Source organism: Melopsittacus undulatus, chromosome 10, assembly GCF_012275295.1.
Source record: "Melopsittacus undulatus isolate bMelUnd1 chromosome 10, bMelUnd1.mat.Z, whole genome shotgun sequence".
Taxonomy (NCBI): Eukaryota; Metazoa; Chordata; class Aves; order Psittaciformes; family Psittaculidae; genus Melopsittacus; species Melopsittacus undulatus.
Window position 1 is genome coordinate 30,723,147 of NC_047536.1, and position 23,939 is coordinate 30,747,085.

The following is a 23,939-nucleotide window of genomic DNA, read 5'->3' on the forward strand; positions in this document are numbered from 1 at the left end:
GGAGCCAAAATCTCTCCTGACAGGCAAATTCATTTAGCCATTGCACCATTTCCTCCTTCCTTCCCAAGAAGGTGAAGTTGTACTGGGAGATAGTTCCCTACTTCCAAGTCAAACACAGATACAGATGTACACATGCCTGATAGTATTAACTAACCAATTTCTCACAGATTAAAGGATCTGAAAGGCTTTCCCTTAATGGATCATTTTTATGAATAGGTTATTTATGTCCCTGTGGTACTACAGTGTGAGTTCTGGGAGCTTTCACAATGAATGCATGGAAAAGGCAGCACAACTTTAAAATGAGATTTCTTTTTAAACAAAGAGATTCTGATTGTATTTATTACACATGTCAAGAGAAACTAAAACACATGGGATATTCATCATCTCTAAAAACACACTGTTAAGTTCAGCTAACAAAAGCATTCAAATAGATATAATACTGTTAGGAAGAGACTGGGACATTTATTTTAATCCCTCCTCCCCCAACAAAACCAAATCCCAACAACCACGATTTCTACTTAGCAATGAGTAACCAGCCAGATGTAGATGTGGATGTAGTAGCCTGCTATTTCAGGTAACAACCACACAGCGCTCATTGCTAACTGGTTCTTGGCTGTAGAAGCACTTCTATATTTTGGGTAATGCATGTGCTACTCTTTCAATAGTTGCAGTTCCGTTAAAGCATTAACCCCCTCCTTTAGGCAACCTGCAGAAAACCAGAGTCTTTTAGATGCAACCACCACCATCTTCTTTTATTAAAATGGAAGAAATGATCTGCAGTACCTGTCCAGGGCAGTGGCCAGACTCTTCTTTCCCCTGCAGATTCCAGACAGGAACACAGGTCCATAATGGAAACTTATAACACAATATTGTTCTTTGTTATTTGCCTGGGAAACTTCTGTAATGTTTCTTTGTACTGAGAACTCAAAGCAATGGTAGAATACTTGTGTCTCCTATGCTTTGTTCTGTCCTAGGATTGCCTTTATGTAGCTTAAAAAAAAGGAAGAAAAACAAAATGCTGAATTTAAAGCAGAACTCTAAGCTGGATTTTAAGCAGTGCATCTTGGTGTCAGGATTCTAGTTAAGGGAAGCAGAGAGCCTGGAGCAGAGGAAGCAGTGAGAGGTTAATCAAACTGGTACTGGGATCCATTTGTCTCACCCACCAAAAGCGAGAGCGAGCAGTGAACATGGCTGCTCTAAACACCGATGGTGTAAATGAGTTGTTCAACTCCTGTTAAAGAACACCCAGCACAACACTGCTACCATATCTGGGCTCCCAAGGCATTTGTAAATTGAGGATGGGAGGCTATGTATGCAAAAAGGTTCTGACTTCCAGCCCTGCTAGAGAGAAGCCTGTCCTTCAAAGCCGCTCTGAACCCTGGGTGCGCCTACAAGAGCAGGTTCTCCTCCCATTGACTCATTCATGATCAAACAAACCAAGATGTGAGCTGGCTTCAGGAAGCTCGAGCTGCCCTACAGAGACTCTGTGGCTATGTCACCACCTATCTCTTTCCAGTCCTGTCTAGCCATATTTAAATCTAATACTAGGTTGTCCTTGGACCTGGAGGGGCAGAGCCTGAAGGAGCATTGTGTATATGTCTCTTGCTATATAGTCATGGTACACAGGCAGCTTGCCACCCCCTGGATCTCCTCAGGCTGAGATTGTATTTAACTTCAGGGAGAATTCAGCAAGAGGAGATGTAGCAGACTGCAGCAGGCAAGGCTGGGAGGGAGACTGCAAATGCAACAAGCCCCAGCCATGTTGAAATGGAGCATGTTGTTAGCACTCAGCTGTCTGACGGGAAGTTTATCAACAGTACAGCCAGGCAGTGCTGTCTGATACACAACCAATTCCCTGCTCCAAGACTCTCACCTCAGAGCAGCTTTTCTCCAACATGCAGTACTTGGGAAAAGAAACTTGGGAACCCCATTAACACATTAAATTTTGCACCTCCTAGAATCAAATTGTTCCCAGCTTTCTGCAGTCCCCACCACAGCCTCAATTCCCTGAATTGTACCTGCTTTCCAGGGTGGGAATGTAAAGTGCATGGGTGGGGAGTAAGAAAGGCAGCGACGCTGGGGAAATGAAAGCTTTCATCTACTGCAGTCTGGAATCTGATGAGTTATTACCTAAAGAATTAAAGAATATGACAAAGACATTATTATTAAGCCATAAAATGCAGCTATGTATTTCAGACTAGATGACAACAGAGATGAATGAATACAAAGCTGTGTGTAGTGTGGTATCCTTGATCCATTTGATCCCTCTGCCTTCAAAAAACACAACAAAAACCAGTGTCCAAAGTAGCAACCCATGCTCCACCTTCTCCAGGGACTGGACTAGGAACCCCAGCCAGCATGGTGGAGCTAGGACAACAGGCCTTTCTACCCAGCAGGAATGAGAGAAGTCACTTTAATGGTGATTGACACATTAATTATGTCAGATGAAGTCCTGGACATATGAAGTCCTCTTTGCTTATAAGAAATCTACGGTAGAACCCCACCCCTTCCACTCTTCCAAGTTCCTTCTCCCTTGTCTCTGAAAGGTAAAACATGACAATGCCAGAGAACCATTTAATCTAGTGAGTTGCCTTTGATGTCATCTCTGAGGAAGCGTGATTATAGGTGATTATTTTGCCTTTTGAGGCTCATTGCTCATGCCTTTATCGTTTCTTTTTGGTTTCCTTCTTAGGTTTCTTGCTTATCTGTGGAGCAGTCGCCTTTGGCTTCTTCACTGTCTCTGAATTCTTGGGCTCAAAACTCTCAGAGTCCTACAAAAACCAATTGAGAAACAGTCAGTAACTTGTTCTTATGATTTGCTGACAGCTCGCTTTGGGAATCTGAGTATAAGCCAAAGGAAGCAAACGCTGGGTGTCCCTGTTGGAACACTTCTATATCAAACTGAGCCTACGTTCAATGAGACTTGAGCAGCATCATCTCTGCTTCTCTTGCATGTGCTTTTTGATGAGTGTGAGTTTATGCACAGAAGCAGCTTGCTACCACAGAAGCTGTTAAAAGCTGAAGTATCTAAAACAGCATTTGGAAAAGAAAACAAAACCAACTTTAAAGGCAAGAAAATCAACACTAAATGAAAACTATTCAAATTAGGAAAGGGAGAAGATATCAGATAATCACCAGTGGAAACATTCACTGCATTTCTGATAAATGTTAACCATTATCACAGGCAAGACAAAAAACACTCCCCCACACAGTAGTAAGAATGCAAAGTTCAAAGCCTCCAAACTGAGCCCCAAATCCAGGGAGGGAATTGCAGGCAAAGGTTTTTTCACCTGGACTAACAAGGAATGCTTAGATATGCTGCTTGTTTCCTTCAGGGAAGATGACAGATAGTATTTCAGCCCTGGGAAATAAAGTCTAGTTATCTTGTAAAAACACAAGGGAACAGCGCCAGTCTCATCTGAGAAAGCACACACATGCAGATTGCCTCCTTTCATTAAATGCATTTGAGTATAAATATTGCTTTAGCATCTTGGTTTCTATCAGTCAGTGTGTGCCAACTGGAAAAGGACACAAAAAATGGCTGAGCAAGACGTGCTAGTTTCAGGCTTCCAAGACAACGCTCCAGATAATGGAGGGGGAGGCGAGCATCTGACAGTATCCTTTTAATCAAAGAGCTTGGTTCAAACATCTCTCAAGTTACTGGGCTATTAAGAGTTCACATCTGTGTGGCTTTCCAAGGAAGAAAACTTGGCTGGCTTTCCAAGGGCTGTAATCAGTGTATGGAGAGCCAGCAGGCTCTGGAGGAATGGAGCAACATGCAGTATACTGTTCAGGGATGCAGCTGCCGTAAAGTGAACACTGCTGCCTTCTAACGTTCAAACCAAGGTAGACTTCAAAGCCCAAAGCCTCCAAGACAGAGATCCTACCATCCTATCCAGACTCAAGCATCATTCCCAAGGTCTGGAGGGGGAGCCTCTGGTGTTCACAGTCTTGTAAATTAGTCATATAGACAATAAACCTAGAGGACATGTGAAGAAAGTAAAAAGTAGAGCAAGCAAACGTCAAAGCATGCTTGCAAACTCAACAGTAACAGGTCCTTGAGCGTCAGCAATTTAATCGCAGGCCTGGTCTTCACTTTCACACTTCAAACTAAAGCTCTCACTCTTTCCAGCTTTCAAGAATCAGGCTCCTCAGTGCTTCTTAAATGTTTATCAGGGGAAACCATGGACTGTAACAGATGGGTGCTGGCGGCTGCAGAATAACAGTGCAAGACTTGCAATGCCACTGCATCGTGACCAGCAGCCGTGACCATCATCTGCCTGCTGGGAGCTGCAGCTCCTGAGCAGGACAGAATGCACCCATGCTGGGGCAGTGTCATTAAGCCAGTACATCACTGCAACTTCGTATCACACCAGCAGTTAAAGGTGGAAAAGTTGGGTCATGAACTGCATCCTTCACACCATGCCTTGCCCTCAGGCATTCCCTTTCTCACACAGGCTGAAAATTTCCATGCTTCCTTCTGCACAAGGCAGATAAAGATACCCTAAAAACAACACTTCCCATGCTGAGTTATTACTGAGAAAACACCACAAACATTTAGACAAAATCTGTATCAAACCACCAAACTTGCTGCCTAATCACCAACACTAAAATCTCTGTCCCCAGCACATGGAGCTCTTTCATCTGAAAAGCCAGAGGGATGCAGGTCATCCCAGTGGGGTCCAGTTTAGAAGAACAGGAGTCCTGTAGCTCACTTCAATCTTTAACTTTTTCCTGTACCAACTGCATCAAAGCATCCTTCACTTGCTGGCACAGGATTGGGTGTCAGTACTGAAAACTGCCTTCCTCACACTGGAACCCCAGACTGGTTTGGTTTGAAAGAGGCCTTAAAGCTCATTCAGTTCCAATTCCCTGCCACGGGCAGAGAACCTTCACTAGAGCAGCTGCTCCAACCCCCTGTGTCCAGCCTGGCCTTGAACACTGCCAGGGATGGAGCAGCCACAGCTTCTCTGGGCACCCTGTGCCAGTGCCTCAGCACCCTCATAAGGAAGAGCCTCTGCCTAAGAGCTCATCTCAGTCTCCCCTCTGGCAGGTTAAAGCCATTCCCCTTGGCCTGTCCCTACAGGCCCCTGTCCAAAGCCCCTGTCCAGGTTTCTTGTAGCCCCTTTAGGCACTGGAGCTGCTCTAAGGTCTCCCCAGAGCCTTCTCTTGTCCAGGCTGCACAAGCCCAGCTCTCTCAGCCTGGCTCCAGAGCAAAGCTGCTTCAGTCTTCAAAGTATCTTTGTGGTCCCCTCTGGACTCCCTTGAGCAGGCCCACACCCTTCTTAGGTACCTTAGATACCTTGTATATCTTAGAATATACTAGAGCTATCACCTGTATCTTGTTCCCAACAACCTGATACGAAGCAGAGCCCAAAGTCATTTCCTGAAAGGCAGGTCCTGCCAAGAGGAAACTCTGGCGATTAATAAAGCGAATCAGCAGGTGGACAATCTGGTGTTGGGACTAAAGCCACTTCCTGCACAGTGAGGAACATCATGTACATTTAGCACATCTTGCCAGTGCTTCAGGTAACTTTCTTCACTGATACTTCACCCTTGGCTCAGGTATTTGTTCCTGACTTTCTAGTATGGTGGTAAATCACAAGACAAAAGCTGAAGGTGGGAAAGCTGGAAGGAAGGAAAGAGAACAATTAAACTGTTACCAATCCCAGGGGCAGATCACTGTGTCTCCATTAACTACTCAAAGTTGCCTCCCATTCTACTTTCTCCAACTCTGCCCATCAATATTAAAGAGCACTGCTTACTGTCTTATGGGATTTGGACACTGGCAGGATTATGGCCAGCACACAGATAAGCTGGAAAATGGCTCCAAAGAAGAGTCCATAGCGTAGCACATTCTCCATAAACGTGGGCTCAGGGATTTCGGGCGGGGAGAAATCCAGCTCAGCAGCCATCGTGGGTGCACCCTTCTTCTCTAATGCTCTCAAGAAGATTGGTTACTACAAGGAGGGAAAAAAGAGCACTTATTTGCATCATGCCCTCAGGTATTCACTTTCCATTATCAACAAATGACGACTATCTCATGCAGGTTTGTTGAAGATACCCTTGATCTACAGAACCAATAATGAAAAGGGAAATGAGTGTTACATTTTATTTGGTTGCTTCTCTTTTACCACCTGCCTATGAAAATAGTGCACCAATGCTACTATCAGTTCATTTGTAAGTGAGGGAAGACAAACACAATATGAACAATGTTCATGAAACAGTAAAGGAAAAACTTAAGAAGATTAGATTTCTCCCTGACTTTCATGCAAGATGACTATTACACTGTGTATGTGGTCACAGCCTTGTTGGTTTAGATGGTGTACATAGCCAACTGCTACTTAAATAAACCACACAGAAGGTAGATCTGTTGAAGACAGCGGATGAGTTATGTGTTTAAAGTTAGGCATGGTTTTAATTGCCAGTTACACGAAGCCCCATATACCTTGAGATGGTCACAGGTAGTCTGTGGCAGAGTTAAACATTGATCTCCTGGGTCCCAAGCTAGTTTCTCAGCCACAGGACCATCCTTTCTTCCTTCCTTTATCTTTTGCTAATGGAGTTGTCAATTCATTCTATGAATGACTAATGGCTTTCTACATGAAGGGAGAACTCTCCTGCCAGAATTGCTGGAGCACACCACAGAAAGTCCCAAAAGGGAAATTCGATTAGTCTGAGATGTCATCAGAGCTCAGCTGTGGTTACTGTCTGAATCAGTTCTCCTGACCTCTATGAGCCTGGTGCATACTTATTGAATCAGCACTACTTACTGATACAGTTCTCTGTATTACGAAAGCTTGGGTGTGAGATTGTGCTGCGTGAATGTTTCAGCTGAATGGTGGTGATCTGCCTCCTAGAAATTATCTCCAATGCAGGCTCTGCTTTTCTCAGCCTAGGAGGAGATTTCTACACTCTGCTGATGTGACCTAGTTCAGAAATATGCTAAACTTAGACTACAATCTGAGTAAAGTTATAGTTGATAAATTTAAGACAATTCAATGCTAATGCATAAAAGGTGTCATTTGGCAAATGTCACAACATACTAAAAGGAGTGGTATGTAAATGACAAGAAATAATTTTCATTCATCTGAAATGTGGGATATTATTTTGAGTTTTGAAAGAGAGGGGAAATTCCAACCTGCATGAGCTGCAGCCCCAGGAAAACAGACTGTGGAACACCAGTTACTGATGATTCAGATGAGCAGTGCAGATAAGCCTTTGCCTGGGGTGGGACGTGAGTGTATATAATCCTGCCTCTGAATCAGGAACTAAGAACAAGCGACCTCTCACAGTCCCTTCAGGTCTGGACTTCAGTGAAAGGGTTGGGTTTTTTTCCTCGAATTCTGATTAAAACTCAGTAAGTAAAAGCCATGTGGGAGCTGTGCATGAAGCTGTGGGCCACTCAGCAAGTCCCAACACAGCCCCAGAGGCTGCACAGGACATACCACGGTGCCAACAAAGCACGAACACGGCTCATCCCTAACTGCTTTTAAAGGTAAAAAGGCTCTCTCCTCCAATCCACTAAGGCAGCAGCTCCTCAGCAAGAAACGGAACCATGGGAAACTTCACCCTCAAACTGCATTTTATCACAACATTATTTATGGGGCTATCTCTTGAAAATGTTATTCCTGCCCACCCCCTTCCTCAAACAGCACACGAAGGGATGTGGCTTCATTCCTCACCTGGAGTTTTCTCAGGACAAACTCCTACTGAGAATCCTGACTCATACACCAGAAACAGAGCACACAAAAATAAACCAGATAAAGAAACTGATACACTGAAAACAAATAATCCTCATCTTCTGCAAGTCTCCTCCTCCTTTCCCCTTTTCTGTTTCACTTCCCTTGAGGGGATTAGTAATTCTCTAACAAATCCCAGGTGATGTGATCAGCATCAGGAGCTCTCAAGCAGGCTGGCAGCAGCTGCCACTACCATTTTAAGCATTACCCCATGAAATATGCTCAGAGGACCTGACATCATGAAGCAACTAGTCATAGAGTGTCCTTGCTTGCACAGGAGCCACAGCAGGCAGCCCACATTCCAACCTATCAGTGGACCTAAAGTGATGTTTGCAAAATTCTTCCCTGTTTTAAAACTCCTGTGGTTAACACAGCAACCAAACCTGCCCAGGCAAGGAGGTGGAAGCTTACATACATGTGCAGGCCAATGCTGAACCTGAGGGAGGCAAGATTCAGCCTTCCCCACCATACCCAGAAGCTTGCACAGTGTTTCCTCACTGCAAGCACAACCTCCTTGCACTGTACTTTACAGCTCATCCAGCAGGTCTCTGGATGGTAATGGAGTTTTCCTCCCTGTTCCCAAGAGGCAAACAGTTTTACCACCTCTTCCTTGGCTGCTTTTTCTTCCTCACAGGTTATCAACCTCCTTTTCCTCAGACGACGTCACCTATTAACATGGCTACACTTAAAGTAACTGTTCTTAAACTGCATTTAAAGATGGGTACTCCTGTGTCAGACCCTGACACATCACTTCCCTCTCACCCCTCCAGCTTACTTATCCAGTCTCACAGCACCTACCACCTCTTTCCACAAGCTTGGCCATCTTGCTGGAACATTACAGCAGAAATAGGTCACAAACACGTGCACTTTGCTATGGGAATTGATTTTGACTATTTGTCTCTATCAGGATTTTACAGCAAACAGCTACCCCTGCACAAAAGGATTCTATCCTCAGACAAAGCCAGAGCTGTACCACAGGACCAGTGAGAGGCTACAGGCTTGTGCTCTTCCTCAGTGCCACCACTGAAGATGCAGCCATCCCCCTAGACACAGGATCAGACCCTATCATACATAACTGTGTGTTTTCAGGATCAAGGCCATAAACCAGCCACCTCAATGGAGCTAGGGCACACTCAAACCTTTCTTTTTGCTGTCCTGTGTTTCTCAACTGGCATCTTCAAGACCTAACACTATATAAATAATCAGTGTAGGGCAAAGCTATAGAAGCACTTCAAATGATAGACATTAGCTCCCTGTTGGGGTGGAAAAAAGAGCAATGGCATTAGTGCAGAAGATAAAAGCTGCTGTCAAAGGATAAGGCAAGAAATTACTTAGCAGTGCTAGGATGGAGACTGGCCATTACTGCCTTCGGGGGTATCTGCGTGTGCTCAGCACCGCTATAAACAGCCATGACGGGGGCTGAACAGCCCGGCTGCAGGCTCACGGGTCCGCTGCCCCCGGCCATGCCAAGGGTCCGAAAGGAGAAGCCGCCTCAGCGCAGGTCACACACAGCTCCTCCTCCCTTGTCCCCGCGACCCGCCCGCCTGCAGCGGGAGGAGCCGGCTAGGCCCCCATGGGGCAGCGCTCCAGCAGAGCGCCTTCCTGCAGCCCCGCCGCTCCGGGCCCCGCTACAGCCCCCGGCCCCGCTACAGCCCCCGGCCCCGCTACAGCCCCGGGCCCCGCTACAGCCCCGGGCCCCGCTACAGCCCCCGGCCCCGCTACAGCCCCCGGCCCCGCTACAGCCCCCGGCCCCGCTACAGCCCCCGGCCCCGCTGCCTCCTTCCGCCGCCGGCCGCTCACCGACCCGCTCGCCCAGGCCTCACCGTGCCGGAAGTGATCCCCGCCCAGCCGGAAGCGCGCCCCGCCCCTAGCAACCGCCCGGGGCGCCGCGTTGCTAAGGGCGGCCTGCGGGAAGGCTCCACCGCTCGGTTCCTGCCGAAGGCCCCCGAGGCCGCTCGGCTGAAGCCTCCCCGGCTGGGGGGTCCCCACAGCAGCCAAGCACCAGGGTCCGTGTACTCACCCCCTGAATCAGTGCGAGCTCCTGAATCCCCACCGTCAGTAGCGTGGCCTTTCAGTCCTGGCAGGTTTCTCTTTATCCACGAGGTTTTGATGTGCTCCCTTGAAGGGCTCTGGCAGGAATAATTAAACCACGTGCTTCTGGCTTTGCTTTTGGACAGGGATTTATTTTGTTTTTAATATTCCGATTCAGTATCCAGCTCTGAAATGGAGATGTCTCCATAAGATGGAAAATCAGCTAGTGCTCTGTTTGGCTCGTTTGTGGTATTTAAAGAATGTAACTTGTTTTGCCCTTTTCCTAACCCTAAAGTGTCAGGAGTGCCAGGTTAGTTTTGCCGCAGAGCTTTACTATCAGAGAGCCTACATACTCTGGGGAAAACCTAATCGGTTGCTTATTTACTGGCGGGAGTGAGGTACGGCATTTGAAATGAAAGGATTATCTAGGCAGTTACCAAGCATTTGAATTAAATGGGTATTAATGAAACTATTTCAAAGGTTTGGAGCAATTGGATTAAAAATCTTTCACCCTTTTTAGTGCACAGGACTTTACAGACAACTGGAGAACGCACACGGCTGTGAGCTGCAGAGGACAGAGACACCTGGACAAGGAAATTCTTCTAGCATAAAAAAACCTATAGAGAAAATGACTCTTAAATAATTACCAGAGCTTTCACTGCCCCTGGTGAGCAGCTGCCCAGGGTGAGGGATGAATGCAGAGCTCAGGGAAGGTGGTCAGTTCTGCCCTTTCCGCTCCCAAACACTGGCTGTTGAAGCCACAAAGATACTGAATGTATTGTGAATGTCAGGAGGGATCTTCTCGGTATTAAATTCCTCCCAGTACACTGAATTTGGTGGTGCTGCTGCCCACACACCTTCTCATGGGCTCCGATCTTCCCACATTGATGTTTGCTCACAAAGGGGAAAATACACACTCGGATTGCAACTGATCTGGTACATTTCCTTCATTCTCCTCCTCTCCCCCAACAGAAACAACACTACTTACTCTAAGTACAAAGAGGTGAGTTTTGCAGATCTGATACAGCTCCTGCCTGTTCCCTCTGCTACTATCAAGCCCCTGAGGCTGCAGAATCCAGCAACACCAGCTCTGCTCAGGAGACACTTACCCTTCCAACCGCAAGCAGGTGGTGCCATTAGCCCGCTATGGCTGCCTGTCACCAGCACCTCACTGCCCCATTCCATTCAGCTGACTGGGGAATGATTAAAAAGGAAGCTATATATATATATATATATGTATATATGAAGATATTTTTCCAAAGCCCACGAGATGTGAGTGGGTTTCAAAGCTCAAATTGATTCAACAAACAGAAATGTCCACTTTGCCAGTACTCAATTCTAAGCAGAGACAGAGCTCAGGCATTAAGTGTTTATCCACATCCAAATCATCCTCAGCTTTTCTAGCTCTTTCTACAGTTCTCCTTTTGTTTGCACTGCAGTGTTTCCTGCATATCTTTGCAGTGAGACCTATTTGTTATCATTCCTTAAACATGTACACCATAGCCTCATGCATCACAGTCTTTTCATCCTCAGGTTGCATCTTACTCAGCTAGGAAAAAAATTAGTTACAACGGCTTTCACTTTTAAGCCCTTACAGGAAACATGGCCTTTCTCATTCTCTCTCCATAACCAGCATTTTACTTTCTTGATACCAGTAACAGATCTCATTAAATTCTTATTTTTATCAGAAGCTTTCAAACTGCTTTCCCAAGATGAGCAGTAACAGCAGCATTTGGAAACCAAGTCACAGAAAACACACAGACTAACACCCAGGTGGGAAGTGTTGGTGCTGGGGCAGTCACTACAGCCCTTTGAGAAGAGGGTGGGTGTTCATAGACCCTGCCTTACTCTGCTTCTCCATTCCAAAGATCTTGTGTTAGGACTGAGGCTGGCACTCTCTGGCTGTAATATGCTGTGTGTAACCTTCTAGCCCCTTTCCTAACTGAAATGAGAATGGTAAGACCAAAGAAAAACTCCTTAATTACTGAGATTCACTCCTGGCATCTGAGCTCTGGCAGCTGGGATTGGAAGAGGAAGGAGGTGGTTATGTAGAGAGCCAGAAATTCAGGAACCAGTAACTCTTGAGCCTACAGCTGAGTGTCACATGCTGCTGTCTGGCTGAAAGTCTTGGCACTTCACTTGGGTGATGCTGAAATGGTCCAGCAGCTCTGCTAGGAAATAAACAGCACCAGGCAGGTACGAGCTCTATAAATGGATCTCTCCCACAGAGCTCCTCAGCCTCCTGACAGATACACACCTCGCAGGCTGGTGCCATTTGTTCCATTGTATTCTCAGTGCTGCATTAACGTTTGAAGATGAAGTAGGCTTTTCAAGCAGGCTTTAAGCACTATGAGACAGTCCTTTATGACAGCACTTCTTCCACATTTTGAATTACTGATTTATTTTGCCTATTTCATATCTGATCCCATGCTTCACACTCATCCAGAGGGACTCCCTACTTGAGATTATTTTGATAAATGTTTGTATTCAGCTTCCTACGAATCTGAACTCCTCAAGGGAAAATTCTCCCCAGGAAATCTACTGATCTTCAAAGGGTTGAGTCAGGAGGATCTGAAGATCCAAATCCCCACACTTTATTCTGCCAAGGTGAAGAAACCAAGTCTCATATGGTTTCTTAATGGCAAGTCTCACCTGCTGGGTTTAAATTCTGGGTTCTCTGCTTCTTCCTTAGAAGATATTGGCAACGTGGGACAAATCCTGTCTTTCTCATTTTATATTTCCATAGAAATCATGGAATCAGAGACTGGTTTGAGTTGGAAGCGACCTTAAAGTTCATCCAGTTCTGAACTCCTGCCACAGGCAGGGACACCTTGCACTAGACCAGGTTGCTCCAAGCCCTGTCCAACCTGGCCTTGAACACTGCCAGGGATGGGGCAAAAGTGATTGCAAACCTAGGAATGGAAGCTCCTGTGTACGTACTGGTAATGGACAATGCAATCAAATGATTGATGATGAACTTACTTACGCCTTAGTTCTGCCACTTAGGATATTAGAACCAAAATCTGTCACATCCTTCCGCTAAGATGGCAAACCTGTAACTTCTAAGGCAGCTCTGTTTAATTTACCACTAGAGCATTTGTGGTAAGTTAGTCACCACTACATCACTCAGATAAAGAAAACCAGAGAGAACAGTTCTGTGGGGCTCTAGAAGGAGTGGTGGAGATTAGAGAAGCTGGGGACCAACAGCCACCATCTGTGCCATTTTGGGGAAGTGCAGAAAAGCTTTTGATAGCTGAGAATATGGGATAGGTTTATTTGCCACTTGATGGGTTACTTTTTACTGTTGTTAGTTCTACCTCACAAAGTGGGCAGGACCATTTCACATACTGCTCAGCTTACCTGAAGCACTATGTTCTGCATCTGGAATAGACAGGGGCTGTTTTTTAAATCATGGCATGGAGACTGGAGGAGGTAAAGCTAAGGGGAAATCAATATCTGTGAAATTCTGCAGGATCCTAACACTGTCCTTTGTCAGCAAAGGATTGACACTGAAATAAAAGGAGGTGGTGTGTGCTTCACCCAAGGACCCTACAGATGCTAGGTCTGAATGAATGTGTGATCCAGCAGCAGAAGGCACAGCAGCTCGTACCTGGCTGTGGACTTCACTGGGCTTGCACCCAGTAAGGATTTTGATTTAGAGGGCAAATAGACAGTTATCCACTGTGTGATGCTAACCTGGGGGGTAATTTGAGCTATTATACCTGTGTTTTGGGAGCCAGTGGATGTTACCAAAACCAGCTGTGGTAGGGACCATGAGAACCAAGACCATAGTTGCCAGCTCAAATACACACTGCAACATGGATGGATGGATGCAAAACCAGCTCCAAACAGCACTGGATCCTATCACAGTCTGTAGCATCTTCATGCAGAGACATTACCAGCCAGAGCACCCACTGTGAGACTCAAGCAGAGGCTGAATGCTGGCAGTACTGGTGATCACAGCTGTTTTTGCTGCAGCAGAAGCAGCCTCAGTAACCAGAGGGAGAGCTCATGGCATCTGCTGGAGGAGCTCCACAAATGACCCTTCTGGGTCCTGGGAAGATACAAGGGTTCTGCCTGAAGCTGGGACAGGAAATTCCGGGGACAGAAGAGCTGCTCTATTTAAGCTATTTCAGAACTCCTAAACTGGATACACCCAACAGAGCCTGGAGGGGTTTTAGACATTTCTGCTGCCCCCTGCAATTAAATCAGAAGACATAAAGAGGGCTTGTTGTGTGAGTCTTGCTGGGTGCAGCTGTACACGACAGGAGCCCAGCCCAGACAGCACAAGGAAACCCCTAGCATGATGGAGCTTTATATAACCTTCTTTGGAAGTAGCTCACTTGAGATATGAATGTGGATCACAGCCCTCCTAATCCAAGCTCAGCAGCAGGGCTATAAACAAGTCCATTATAGACTGATTCTCCTTGATCTAACAGATATTGCCCAGTATCTCATAGCAGCTTTGTGTAAGGCCAGGCAGAGAGAGAATCAGCTCAAAACCATGCTATAGGATAATACCTTGAAATAGTGTTGGCTCTCAACTGGTTTAACAACATGGTCTGATTCATCTGTTCAGCCAGTGTAGCACCAAGACAGTGGAAGAAAAATAACTCATGCTGACAAATTGGTGCAGCCAACCTCACACATGGGAGAACATGAACAGACTGCTTCCAAAGAGCAGTCTGCAGAGAGAGCAAAGCTGTGTGCACCAGAACAGGGATTCTGAAAAACCACCTCTGTGCTACCCAGAAATCTCCAGTGCACACAAGCAGATGATACAACTGCTATACCTGCTGGATTTGCATGGTAGATCCTCGCCCCATGAACAGGCTGGTGGAGGAAGGCAGTAGTTCTTGCTTCTCTTCCCGTTGTTCTGTTTCTGGATTCCAGTAGAAGGACCCTGGTCAGCTGCTCAGTTCAGGGTCAGCTCGAGCTCCTGCTTTGGTCCATTCAATCTTTTCTCACGTTTTCTCTGCAAAGTGGCCTGGTCCTGACTTGATACCAAAGGGAACATGAGCCCTTGGAGCACTCAGCGGGGAGAGCCCAAAGGCATTGGTGCATGACTGTTATTTAACACCAGAGTCATCTGGCATGCATGGCTCACTCCAGCCTTTCCAACTGTTAGATTATTGCTTACTGAGAGCCCATGGTTTGGAAGGAGGATGCTGCTGCACTAAGGAGTGAGCCATAATCATAGTGCTCATTTCTTACCTCAGCAAGTAGCAAAGGGGCAATGGCAGAGGGTTAGAGCAGCGCTGAATGCTTCTGCTCCCCTGCACACACAGGCACCCATGTGAACACCAGAAGCACCATCCTTGCCTACAGCCCATCTCTGCCACTGACAGCTGTGATGAGCACTCTGGTGCAAGGTGAAGGTATGATAGGCATGCCTATGAAGGCAGATATGAGTCAGCTCACCTGCTGAAACTTCTTCCCAGCGTCGAGTCACACAAGTCCCGAGACAGGAAGGTCTGGATCCCCATCAATTCTGGGCATTATAAAGACGCTATGAAAAATGTGGCAGGTGGAGCTCATGCTGGCACCTCATTTTTCGCTCCTCTGAACTGTCCTGGTCTTCTTGGCACCATGGCTATGTGTTCTTTTTAATGGGGCTTTCACAGACCTTGCTTTAGGACTGGAAACAGCCACCAGCGCATGCAGCACCCTAGGGAAGACCCCTGCCTTTTCCCAGAGCACATGGAGGAAGCAGGGTTCTCCAGCTGCTCTGTGAGCTTGATGTGAAGCTGTGATGTTTGTGAGGGACTGAAGCATGAACTGCCATGCTAACGCTGCAGGTGTGAGTAACAAAGGAGAAGGAGGAAAAGGCTGATAATCAAAGAAAAAGAAGACAGCAAAAAGATAAGCCCTCCTGCACAGGCAGTGTGAGAAAGTACTAATGGTTAACTCACTGTCATTGTGGAATAAAGGGAAAAAATGCAATTGCAAAGGGAAAGAGAAGTTTACATTGCAAAGCAAGTTTGCCATTCACTCCACTAGATCACTGTTGTTGTTATTTGCTCTTCACCCTTTGAAAGCTAAAGCATGCAAATGACTCCTAACTACAGGCGTAACCCTCTGCCCACAACCTCCTTGCCTGTATCCCTGCACACACACAGAAAGCGGATGCTAAACACAGCATGGAAATGCAGAAGAATAATTGATTCTCTGACGTGTAGAAGCCCACAGGACTCCTGAGGGAGCACAGGTATAAAAGGAGGAGATGCACCTCGCTGGCAGCCAGAGGACAGCCAGGGGAGATCCAAGAGCATCCTCCTTGCTCAGCACGTGTCTGGTCCCCAAGACCCCACAGAGGCAGCTCTATAGAGAAGAAGTTGTATTTGCAACAGGGGAAGGAAGCACCGGGGCAGGAGCCGATCGAGGAAGCGCCTGTTTTCTAAGGGTAAGCATGAACCTCTGTACGTGCATGTAACAAGATAATGGCTATATAGAAATTGGAGACAGTTAAATTACACTGAAATGCAACCAAATTGGCATCAGTAATCAGCTTTGGCAGGTACAGTAGCCTTTGTATCATGCAAAACTTCTTTGTAACAAATTATAGAATGAAACAGTAATTGAACTATAGGATAAATGCAAACAAATAGAATTATAATATAGATGAGCCTTGTAAAAACATGTTAGATGCTTACTGGCTGTAGCAGTTTCCTCTTTTGCTATACTGGTGTGAGCTCCTTTTACCCTGGAAAATGAAGGGTGTTTTACTCACCTGCTGATAAAACTGTGTTTGAGCCAAACCAAAGTACGAGGAGAAACACAACAGTGTTGTTACAAGCAACGTGAGGCAGAGCAAGGCACTGACAAGGCTTTCTGCTTTTCTAATGTAGGATTTCATACTAGAAAAGTCTACAGACTTTACAAAACAGCAGGCATGGTAAATGCTTCATTTCATCTACACAGTGGTATTTTTAAGAGTGATCAGGTCAAGGTTTCAGAATCAGTAAGATATAAGTTATCCACCTCTCCAGCATCATTTCCACAATGCTGCTGTTAATGCTCCACAGGGTGGAATGAAGCTATTAGGCTTTATCTGCTGGAATGGTGTGAAAAGCTCTTCATCTTAAGGGCAATTTATTTATTAATCATTTTTGCACATGCTGCCAGAATGGAAAGGAAGGTGTCCCTCACCTCAGGGGAACTGCTAAGGTGACAAGGCTTTGCAGAGCTTCCAAGTTGCAGGAGACACTTCAATTCCCACTGTCTCCTCTGCAACATGGGAAGGGGTGCAGGACCCTGATTTCAGACTCCTTCCCAAGGGAAAAAGGGGGACAGAAACACCCCAAAAGCTAGGATGAGAAGCAGACTGTAGTTAAGGGAGAGAAGACAAAGCAAGACAGGAGGAGAAAAGCAAAGCAAGAAACCATTAAAAAAATCAAATAATAGAGAAAGAAAAACTAAAAAGATCTCAAAGGGACAAAAAGTGGTTCTGGAGAAAACCCAGCATGCAAGGATGAGAAACCAGATACAGAAAGTGGTAATTGGGGCTGTATCCTAGGAAATAAAAAGGGCTTGGTTTTCATTTACGAGGATACTTCTCAGCTCACACAGCAGCTTTCCTGGGACTGATTAAATCTCCTGGTTGACACTTTCTACAGATGCAGGTGCCAGACTTTCCTGGTACCCCCCAACAGAAGCTTTAGATCATCTCCTCTATATGGAAGGATTGGATTTGGGATTTGTCTTGGAGCTATTTAGGGGAGGACAGAGAAGAGGCATGTCTTTTCAAGTTCAAATGAAAAAGAGGGCAAGCAGGAAAACTGCACTAAAATCAGAAGCCCTGTAGGTCTCTTACAGTCACTTCTTTTGCTTCGAGCATTCCTCAGCTGTCTGAGGCAGCCAGAGCAATTCCATAGCAGACCAGGTATGAGAGGAAGCCATGAGCTCACAAGAAGCTCTCTTGGAGCCAGGAGCAATGGTGCTGCTCCCAGGGGAGCAGACAGGAAAGCTGAGAGCACAAGCAGCAGGAGCCAGGCTGAGAATGAGTTTGTGATAAGAAACCCCATTTCTTAGTGCACCACCTTTCCCCATGGCTGTCCCTGCACTTCTGGCACTGCCACTGGTTCTGTTCTCTCCATGGTATCAAGATCAGACCCACTTGCAAGATCCCCAGTCCTTACCCAGACTTCCCCTCACTGTGTTATCTTACAGTCAGGGGAGTGGGCAGCTCTGTCCAAGCAGCAGAACAGAGCTCACTGCTGATGTCTTCCATCAGAAGGGGCCCCCTCCTACCACCACCATCAGTAAAACCCACTGCTTAGAAAAGCTGCTTGGGCAATTTCCATTCAGAAACCGCTCTTTTTGAAAGAAAGTATTGGTATACATTTGGAAGGTTGTTTTTCTTCTCTCTTACAGAGATCAAACATCTTTCTGCTCTTTTCTTCTATGAAATAAGACAGAACAGTGAAACTTGGTATTTTAAAGATTTCTATCCACATTCTTAAAGAAACTTTTTTTGAGCAAAAGATCAATCACTTTCAATGGAAACTCAGGAAGAGCATTCACTGAAATACTTTCCTCCTGTCCTTCGCTTCCAGAGACAAAAGCTCCTGAGGGTGTGCAGCCTCAGCCCACTGCCCTGAGTCATTCCCAGCCCCAGGACATGAAGCAGTGTCTATAAGGCAGACAAACACACACAATTCCATCTTACCTTCCACCAAAGCTGGTGCTCAGGGCCACGAAAACACCTCACCAAGTGGTGCTGGGGGCTCCTCTCAACACAGCAGCAGATCAGCTCTCCTGAAGGGATGTGTTTTGTCCAGTCCCCCCCTCTACCCAAGCACAGTGACTGAAGTTATTGTGGTTTGTCTGGCTAACCAAGCTCAGCACTTGGTCTCCCCTCACTGCCACTGACTGACTGCTCTGCATTTCAGGTGACTCCAAAGGGTGGAAGATGCTGGGTAAGGCCACCCTGCTCCTGTTCCTGCATTTAGTCACATGCTCCATCTCCTCTCCTCTCTACCCAGCTCTCAGGTAAGCTGCTGAGTGTTTTGGCCATGCTGCTTCATCTCTGTGCAAAATAAGCATGTGCCAAATTAAGCTTGCCAGCACTTTGGATAACTGTGTGTTGGTGAAACCTATTTCTTTGCCCTGGCTTAATTCTCTGGGTACACTACTAGCCTAGGGGTGGTTTCCAAAGGCAGCAGGCACCTGATGGAGTATTTCAGCCCAGCTGGTTCTGTAAAGGGAAACTGGCAATCTCCAGAGCAGGCAGCACCTCCAGCTCCATCACTGGTTATAGTCTGTGCCTGCAAGTCAGAACTGCAGATATTCTCATCCAAGAACTCTGCAGCTGCTTAGTGTACTTCCTGTTACAAATCAATGGAAGCACAAGGTCCCAGAATGTGGATTTGCACACGCCATAGAAAATGCTTTAGCCTTGTGCAAAGCCATGGCATAACGACACTAGAATTACTGGAATTTTGCTTGAGGGTGCTGGGAGCTCAGCGATGAGGAAGGGTGTTTGAGGCAGCTCTATCAACCATCTTTTCACTGCTGAAATAGCTTCAGGACAGTTTCTAGTTGAGGAGAGTGACAAAAACCACTTGCACTGAGGAGATGGGGATGGCAAAAGGAGAAAGAAAAAGCAGAACAGGGAGCAGTGGTCGAGAAGACTGACCCCTGACTGGCTACTGAGCACATCTCACTTCACGCCTTGGGTTCCTCTTGCAGGTACAGTCCAGGCCTGGTTACTGGCAATGCCATGAACTTCCAGCTACAGCATAGCAGCCCGTTGCAGAGCCATAACCCCTCAGCAGAGGAACAGGAGGAGGAGGGTTTATTAACAGACCCCACTGAGAAAAGGTTTGTACCTCACCTCTCAGCCCTGCTGCAGCAAGAATACACCAGTTACGATCTTTCCTCAGCCCAGGAGCAGGCCAGAGGGTTGCTTAGTCCCACCAGCACCAAAGTCCAGGCTCCAGCTGAGCCCTGCAACTGCAGCAGGGTCTGATCCCTCACCATTACCAGTGTCCATCATCCTGCTGTCCCCCAGCAGCAGGGATGTACTGATGGGCCTGGTCACAGACCCCGGGCTCCTGCAGGGAACACAGTATCCATCAAGCCCTGTGAATCCATCTGCTGGTCATTAGAGCCTCTCCTTTCCAGCTCTGCCAGCAGATGAAGGTTGGTTATTTCTCTCTGAAGTACAGAGGACTCATTCTTACAACAGTGCGAGCAGCCAAGTGGCTGGTGCTCCCCTTAGCTGTGGATATTTAGGAACCTGGGTCTAACCACAGGCTAGAGACCTGCTGGAGGCTCTTGTCACCCTGTTCCAGGCACAGCCCTCCCAGGAGGTAATGGTGCTGCTGCAGAGCACATAATGTCCCAGGCCCCGCTCTGCCCTTCCTCAGCTTGGGGTTCTCCTCCTCCTTTCCACTTTTCTGACCTCACTTTTGGTTTTCAGGCACTTCTCCTCACTTGTTTTAGCATGGATACTGATTAACAGACATCTCATTTTGTCTGCTGCCTCCATGTCAGAACTGAGCTTCCTCAAATCCTTTTACCTCCAACACTAACACAGTCCAATACCAAAAGGCGTTTGCTGTGGTTACCTGCCCCTGACAGCAGCAGTGTTCCACCTAGTGTATTTTGTGATCTGAAGCACCCACTTCTCACCAGGAAGGTTCATGGCTGGCTGGGTGAGCACAGCCTGTGCTTGTCTTTCCCCGCAGGACGCAGCGCCACGCGGATGCCATATTCACTGACAACTACCGCAAGTTCCTGGGGCAGATTTCTGCCCGCAAGTTCTTACAGACCATCATTGGCAAACGCCTCGGGTAAGCCACAGCCCTTTGCTGGCTTAGGGCTGACGTTCGGTTATTACACTGGGTGCTTTCTTTCATCCAGATAGAAGAAATAGCTGCCTTCTCCTGCAAACAGAAGCAAGCTCTCCTGCTGTTTCATACCCCAAAGGGCATCCTGCATTCCTGTGTCTCAGATCCCCCTAATCACAACTATCATTAAACAGCTTAATTAATTTTTTCCTCCAAGTCTGTGTCAGATTAGATCAGAGCTCTACCATAATACCAACAAGCAGTAATAGTTGCAAATAATAATTGCAATGTTCATTCAGGAAACAGGTATCCCTGGCCTTTTTTGAAGAAAGAAACAGCCTCTTCACAATGATTTGGGGAGCTCTGGCTGGACAGATCAGTTCTTGCCACTAAACTAGACCAACTAGTCTCTTGAAAGCCAGCTCTGCTCCCTGTTCTAACACAGGAGCAAACAGAGCTGACAATTCCTTACTGAAATTAAGCATAATGGCCCTAGGTGCAGACCCAGCAGGTTTCCTCTCTGTGCTCCTCAGCCTGAGCCAAACTTTGAGTGAGGGACTAAGAAGCATCTCTGAAACAAAGACATTTCTCATCTTTGCATAACAGAAGCAGTGAGAGCAGTCCAGGACAAGGGGTGCACGGATTCCTGACAAGGCGCCAGTCTGACAGCATCCTGATGGACAGCCGCTATCACCAGCACATGGTTCTGCTGGACTTCCTGGGAGCCATTCTGCAGAATCAGAGGTAGGTGGGAATCAGTTTGTTATCTGCTCACAGCAGGAACAGGACAAGGTCCCTATTGCTGTCTGGCTTCCAGATATAAAGCTTCTGGATTAATCTCATCTTTTAGGTACACTCACGGAAAGAATAAAGCTCTTACCTAACCCCATAACCCAGCCTTACATGGACAAGTAGGGTGCAGATAGGAGCAGCCTGCCCTGAGCCAGCCCACACCACATCACTGTGCTGTCTTCTCAACCCCGTATTTCAGTAAAATACTAGTGGAAAAAGAACAAATTTCTCCCTCAATCCCAATCCTACCATCACTGTCCCATTCTCTTCTTCCACAGGCCTCAGGACATCTCCAGCAGTCAGTTAGAAGGCTTTCCCAGCACCCTGGCTAAGCTCATGTAAATATTTCTCCCTTTTTCATCTCCCCATGCTCTGGTGAGTACCATTCCCTGCTCAGTTCTGTACATAACACACTGCTTCTGCACTGCTCAAGCTGTTTGAAGGCTTCCCTTCAGGGACACCAACTCCCACTAGTGCCCATGAAAAAAAGGTGCTTGCTGCAATTTAAAGGGAAAAAAGTCCCACTCAATTTTATCAAGTACCTTAAGTCCTGTCAGGCTGAACAGACCACAAGTGTTGTGAAGCTGCATGTGGATGTGTGGTAACAGGCTTGCAGCCTTGTAAAGCCATCTGAGCCTCTGTGCCCAAGTGTTTTAAGCTGGCTAAAGGCAGACAAAAGCCTTCCCCCAGGAGCAGACTCTGCCTCTAGATCCCTGGGACACTTCAGGTTTTCCCTGCACTGAATAGGAGGGGAAGTCTTATTGTTTCCTGTACCCCTCACTCCTGAAAGTCACCACCTGAACTTTGAATTACACTGTAAACCCTGCCAGCCCTGGGGGCTGAGAACCGGCAGATGGTCCAACCTTCAGGAAATCTTCACTCGTACAAACCTCAGTTGTTCTGACTGAAGCAACCTCTTCTTACTTCTCTGTCCCACAGAAATTTAACCTGTCCAATCAGCAATACAAAGGGGCATGGAGAGACCTCTGTGCATACTGAAGGGGGTTGGGGGGGAGAAACTGTGCCTATGGATTCAGCTGGGAGAATGTGGCCTTTCAGCATCTCTTCTGTGATGCTTCACTTGGTTACCTTTCCACAAATAAGGTCAGCCAGGACAAGCCTCCAAAGAATTAAAAGGCTTCTGTGTATGCTCGCAAAGTTTCCTCATAATTCTCTTTTCCTCCTGCTTCTGTCTAGAATAACTCAGAGCTCTTGAGCCTGACTGTACGGTAACCTCCACAGCAAGGAAGACATTCCCAGGTGTGAGCAGCTCAAAACTGATGCATAAGCTCCTCAGATCTGTCCAAAGGAACACAGTTCTGATGCATTGCTTCATTTACTTCAGTCTTTACAGTCTCAATGCCCTCTCTAAATACTGGGCTGTGTATTGAATCAGACCAAAACACCACCTCCATGGCTTAACCTTGAGCTGCTTTACATACAAAAGCTAAACTAACCAGTACACTTGTGATCCTGGGGACATGCTGTCTACTGATTAAGGCTTTTAAATCACAAAGCAGAGCAGAATTTCTGCCAAGTTATCATTCTGTTTGAGGGCCTGACTAATGAAGCCACCCAAAGGCCCCTTTAGGCAACTTTGTACATTGATGTAGCCTCCTCTAAATAGATGCTGATAGCACAACCACACACAGCTTGGATCAGGGAGAGGCAAGACATGAATCCACATGACTACCACCTATTAGAAACACCGCTGTGGGCTGCTACTGTCTCCTTGGCAGCAACACTGAACTCTAAAATGCTCAGTTAAAGTTCCTGCTCAGCCTTGAGGTGTCCAAACTGAAGCTACAGCTCTGCAAGAGTTAAAGGAGATCCCTGTGCATCAGATTGGGCTGGCACTGTTTTAAATCAACAGTGGCTCTGAAGTGGCAAGTTACAACTGTAAATGTTTGTTAACCCAGTGCTCTCATGCAGCTCCTTCCTTCCCTGTCACCCCAATTCTGTTGTTTCTGTAATAATTATGTCTTCAGAAATGTAAATAACATCAGGATGGGGGCTGCTTTTCCCCCATTAGCAAGAAATAAAAATTGTTCTAAATAAACCTGTCCAACAGCAGGTGAAGATGGCTCTTTGTCTGTTGAGACCTTAGTTTCTTGGTTCTGGGCCCAGAATGGAAGATGTCACTCAAAGACAAGTGCCTGTGCTAATGAAGGCACCAGGTACAACACCAATACCTTCAACCAGGTTGGAAAAAGTGGCATGCAAACATATTAAGGTCTCTGAAACCATCCCTCCTTGCACCCAAGCAGTTCCTCATTAGCCTGCAATATTTTTCCTCAGGTGACCATATTTTAGGATGGGAAGCTTCAGTATGCATGGGTATTAGTTCATACTTGCACCAAATCCCTACCACTTACATTCTCATTGTTCAGGCTGTACAATTCCAACACTATGAAAGTATTACAAACTGCCCAGCAGCACTGGGAAGCAAAAAAGGGGATGCTGAGGGAGATCAGTGAAGCTGTGGCAGAGGCAAGAGCACCAGTGGGTAATCTGTTACCCCACCACAGGCAGGCAGCTGTTGGTGAGACACAGGCCATCCTTCTGCTGCAGACACAGCTGG

General features: G+C 46.7%; 2 protein-coding genes across 8 annotated transcripts; one reads left to right on the forward strand and one right to left on the reverse strand.

Moving 5' to 3' along the window:
* Nucleotides 1–323: 323 nt before the first annotated feature.
* MANBAL (mannosidase beta like) lies at nt 324–9,590 on the reverse strand. Of its 5 annotated transcripts, none has more exons than XR_004080254.2 (3): nt 7,686–7,730; nt 5,766–5,960; nt 324–2,771 (listed from the first exon to the last, which is right to left on the reverse strand). XR_004080254.2 is itself a non-coding variant. In XM_031046989.2 (3 exons), exons 2-3 carry the CDS (start codon nt 5,913–5,915, stop codon nt 2,664–2,666), a joined length of 258 nt encoding a protein of 85 aa, XP_030902849.1. In that variant the 5' UTR covers nt 5,916–5,960; nt 9,566–9,590; the 3' UTR covers nt 324–2,663. The 5 variants fall into 5 exon arrangements, 4 of the variants coding, with proteins under 4 accessions (XP_030902849.1, XP_030902847.1, XP_005146805.1 ...); XM_031046989.2 differs by lacking the exon at nt 7,686–7,730 and adding an exon at nt 9,566–9,590; XM_031046987.2 differs by lacking the exon at nt 7,686–7,730 and adding an exon at nt 9,547–9,567.
* A 6,377-nt stretch (nt 9,591–15,967) lies between these two features.
* Nucleotides 15,968–23,421, forward strand: GHRH (growth hormone releasing hormone). 3 transcript variants are annotated; one of them, XM_031046995.2, is made up of 7 exons: nt 15,968–16,176; nt 18,665–18,764; nt 19,464–19,595; nt 20,465–20,569; nt 21,173–21,310; nt 21,637–21,733; nt 22,298–23,421. In XM_031046995.2, the coding sequence occupies exons 2-6, from the start codon at nt 18,685–18,687 to the stop codon at nt 21,698–21,700; spliced, it is 519 nt and encodes a 172-aa protein (XP_030902855.1). In that variant the 5' UTR covers nt 15,968–16,176; nt 18,665–18,684; the 3' UTR covers nt 21,701–21,733; nt 22,298–23,421. The 3 variants fall into 3 exon arrangements, with proteins under 3 accessions (XP_030902855.1, XP_005146807.1, XP_030902856.1); XM_005146750.3 differs by having other exon boundaries at nt 22,556–23,421; XM_031046996.2 differs by having other exon boundaries at nt 21,176–21,310; nt 22,556–23,421.
* The last annotated feature ends 518 nt before the right edge of the window (nt 23,422–23,939 follow it).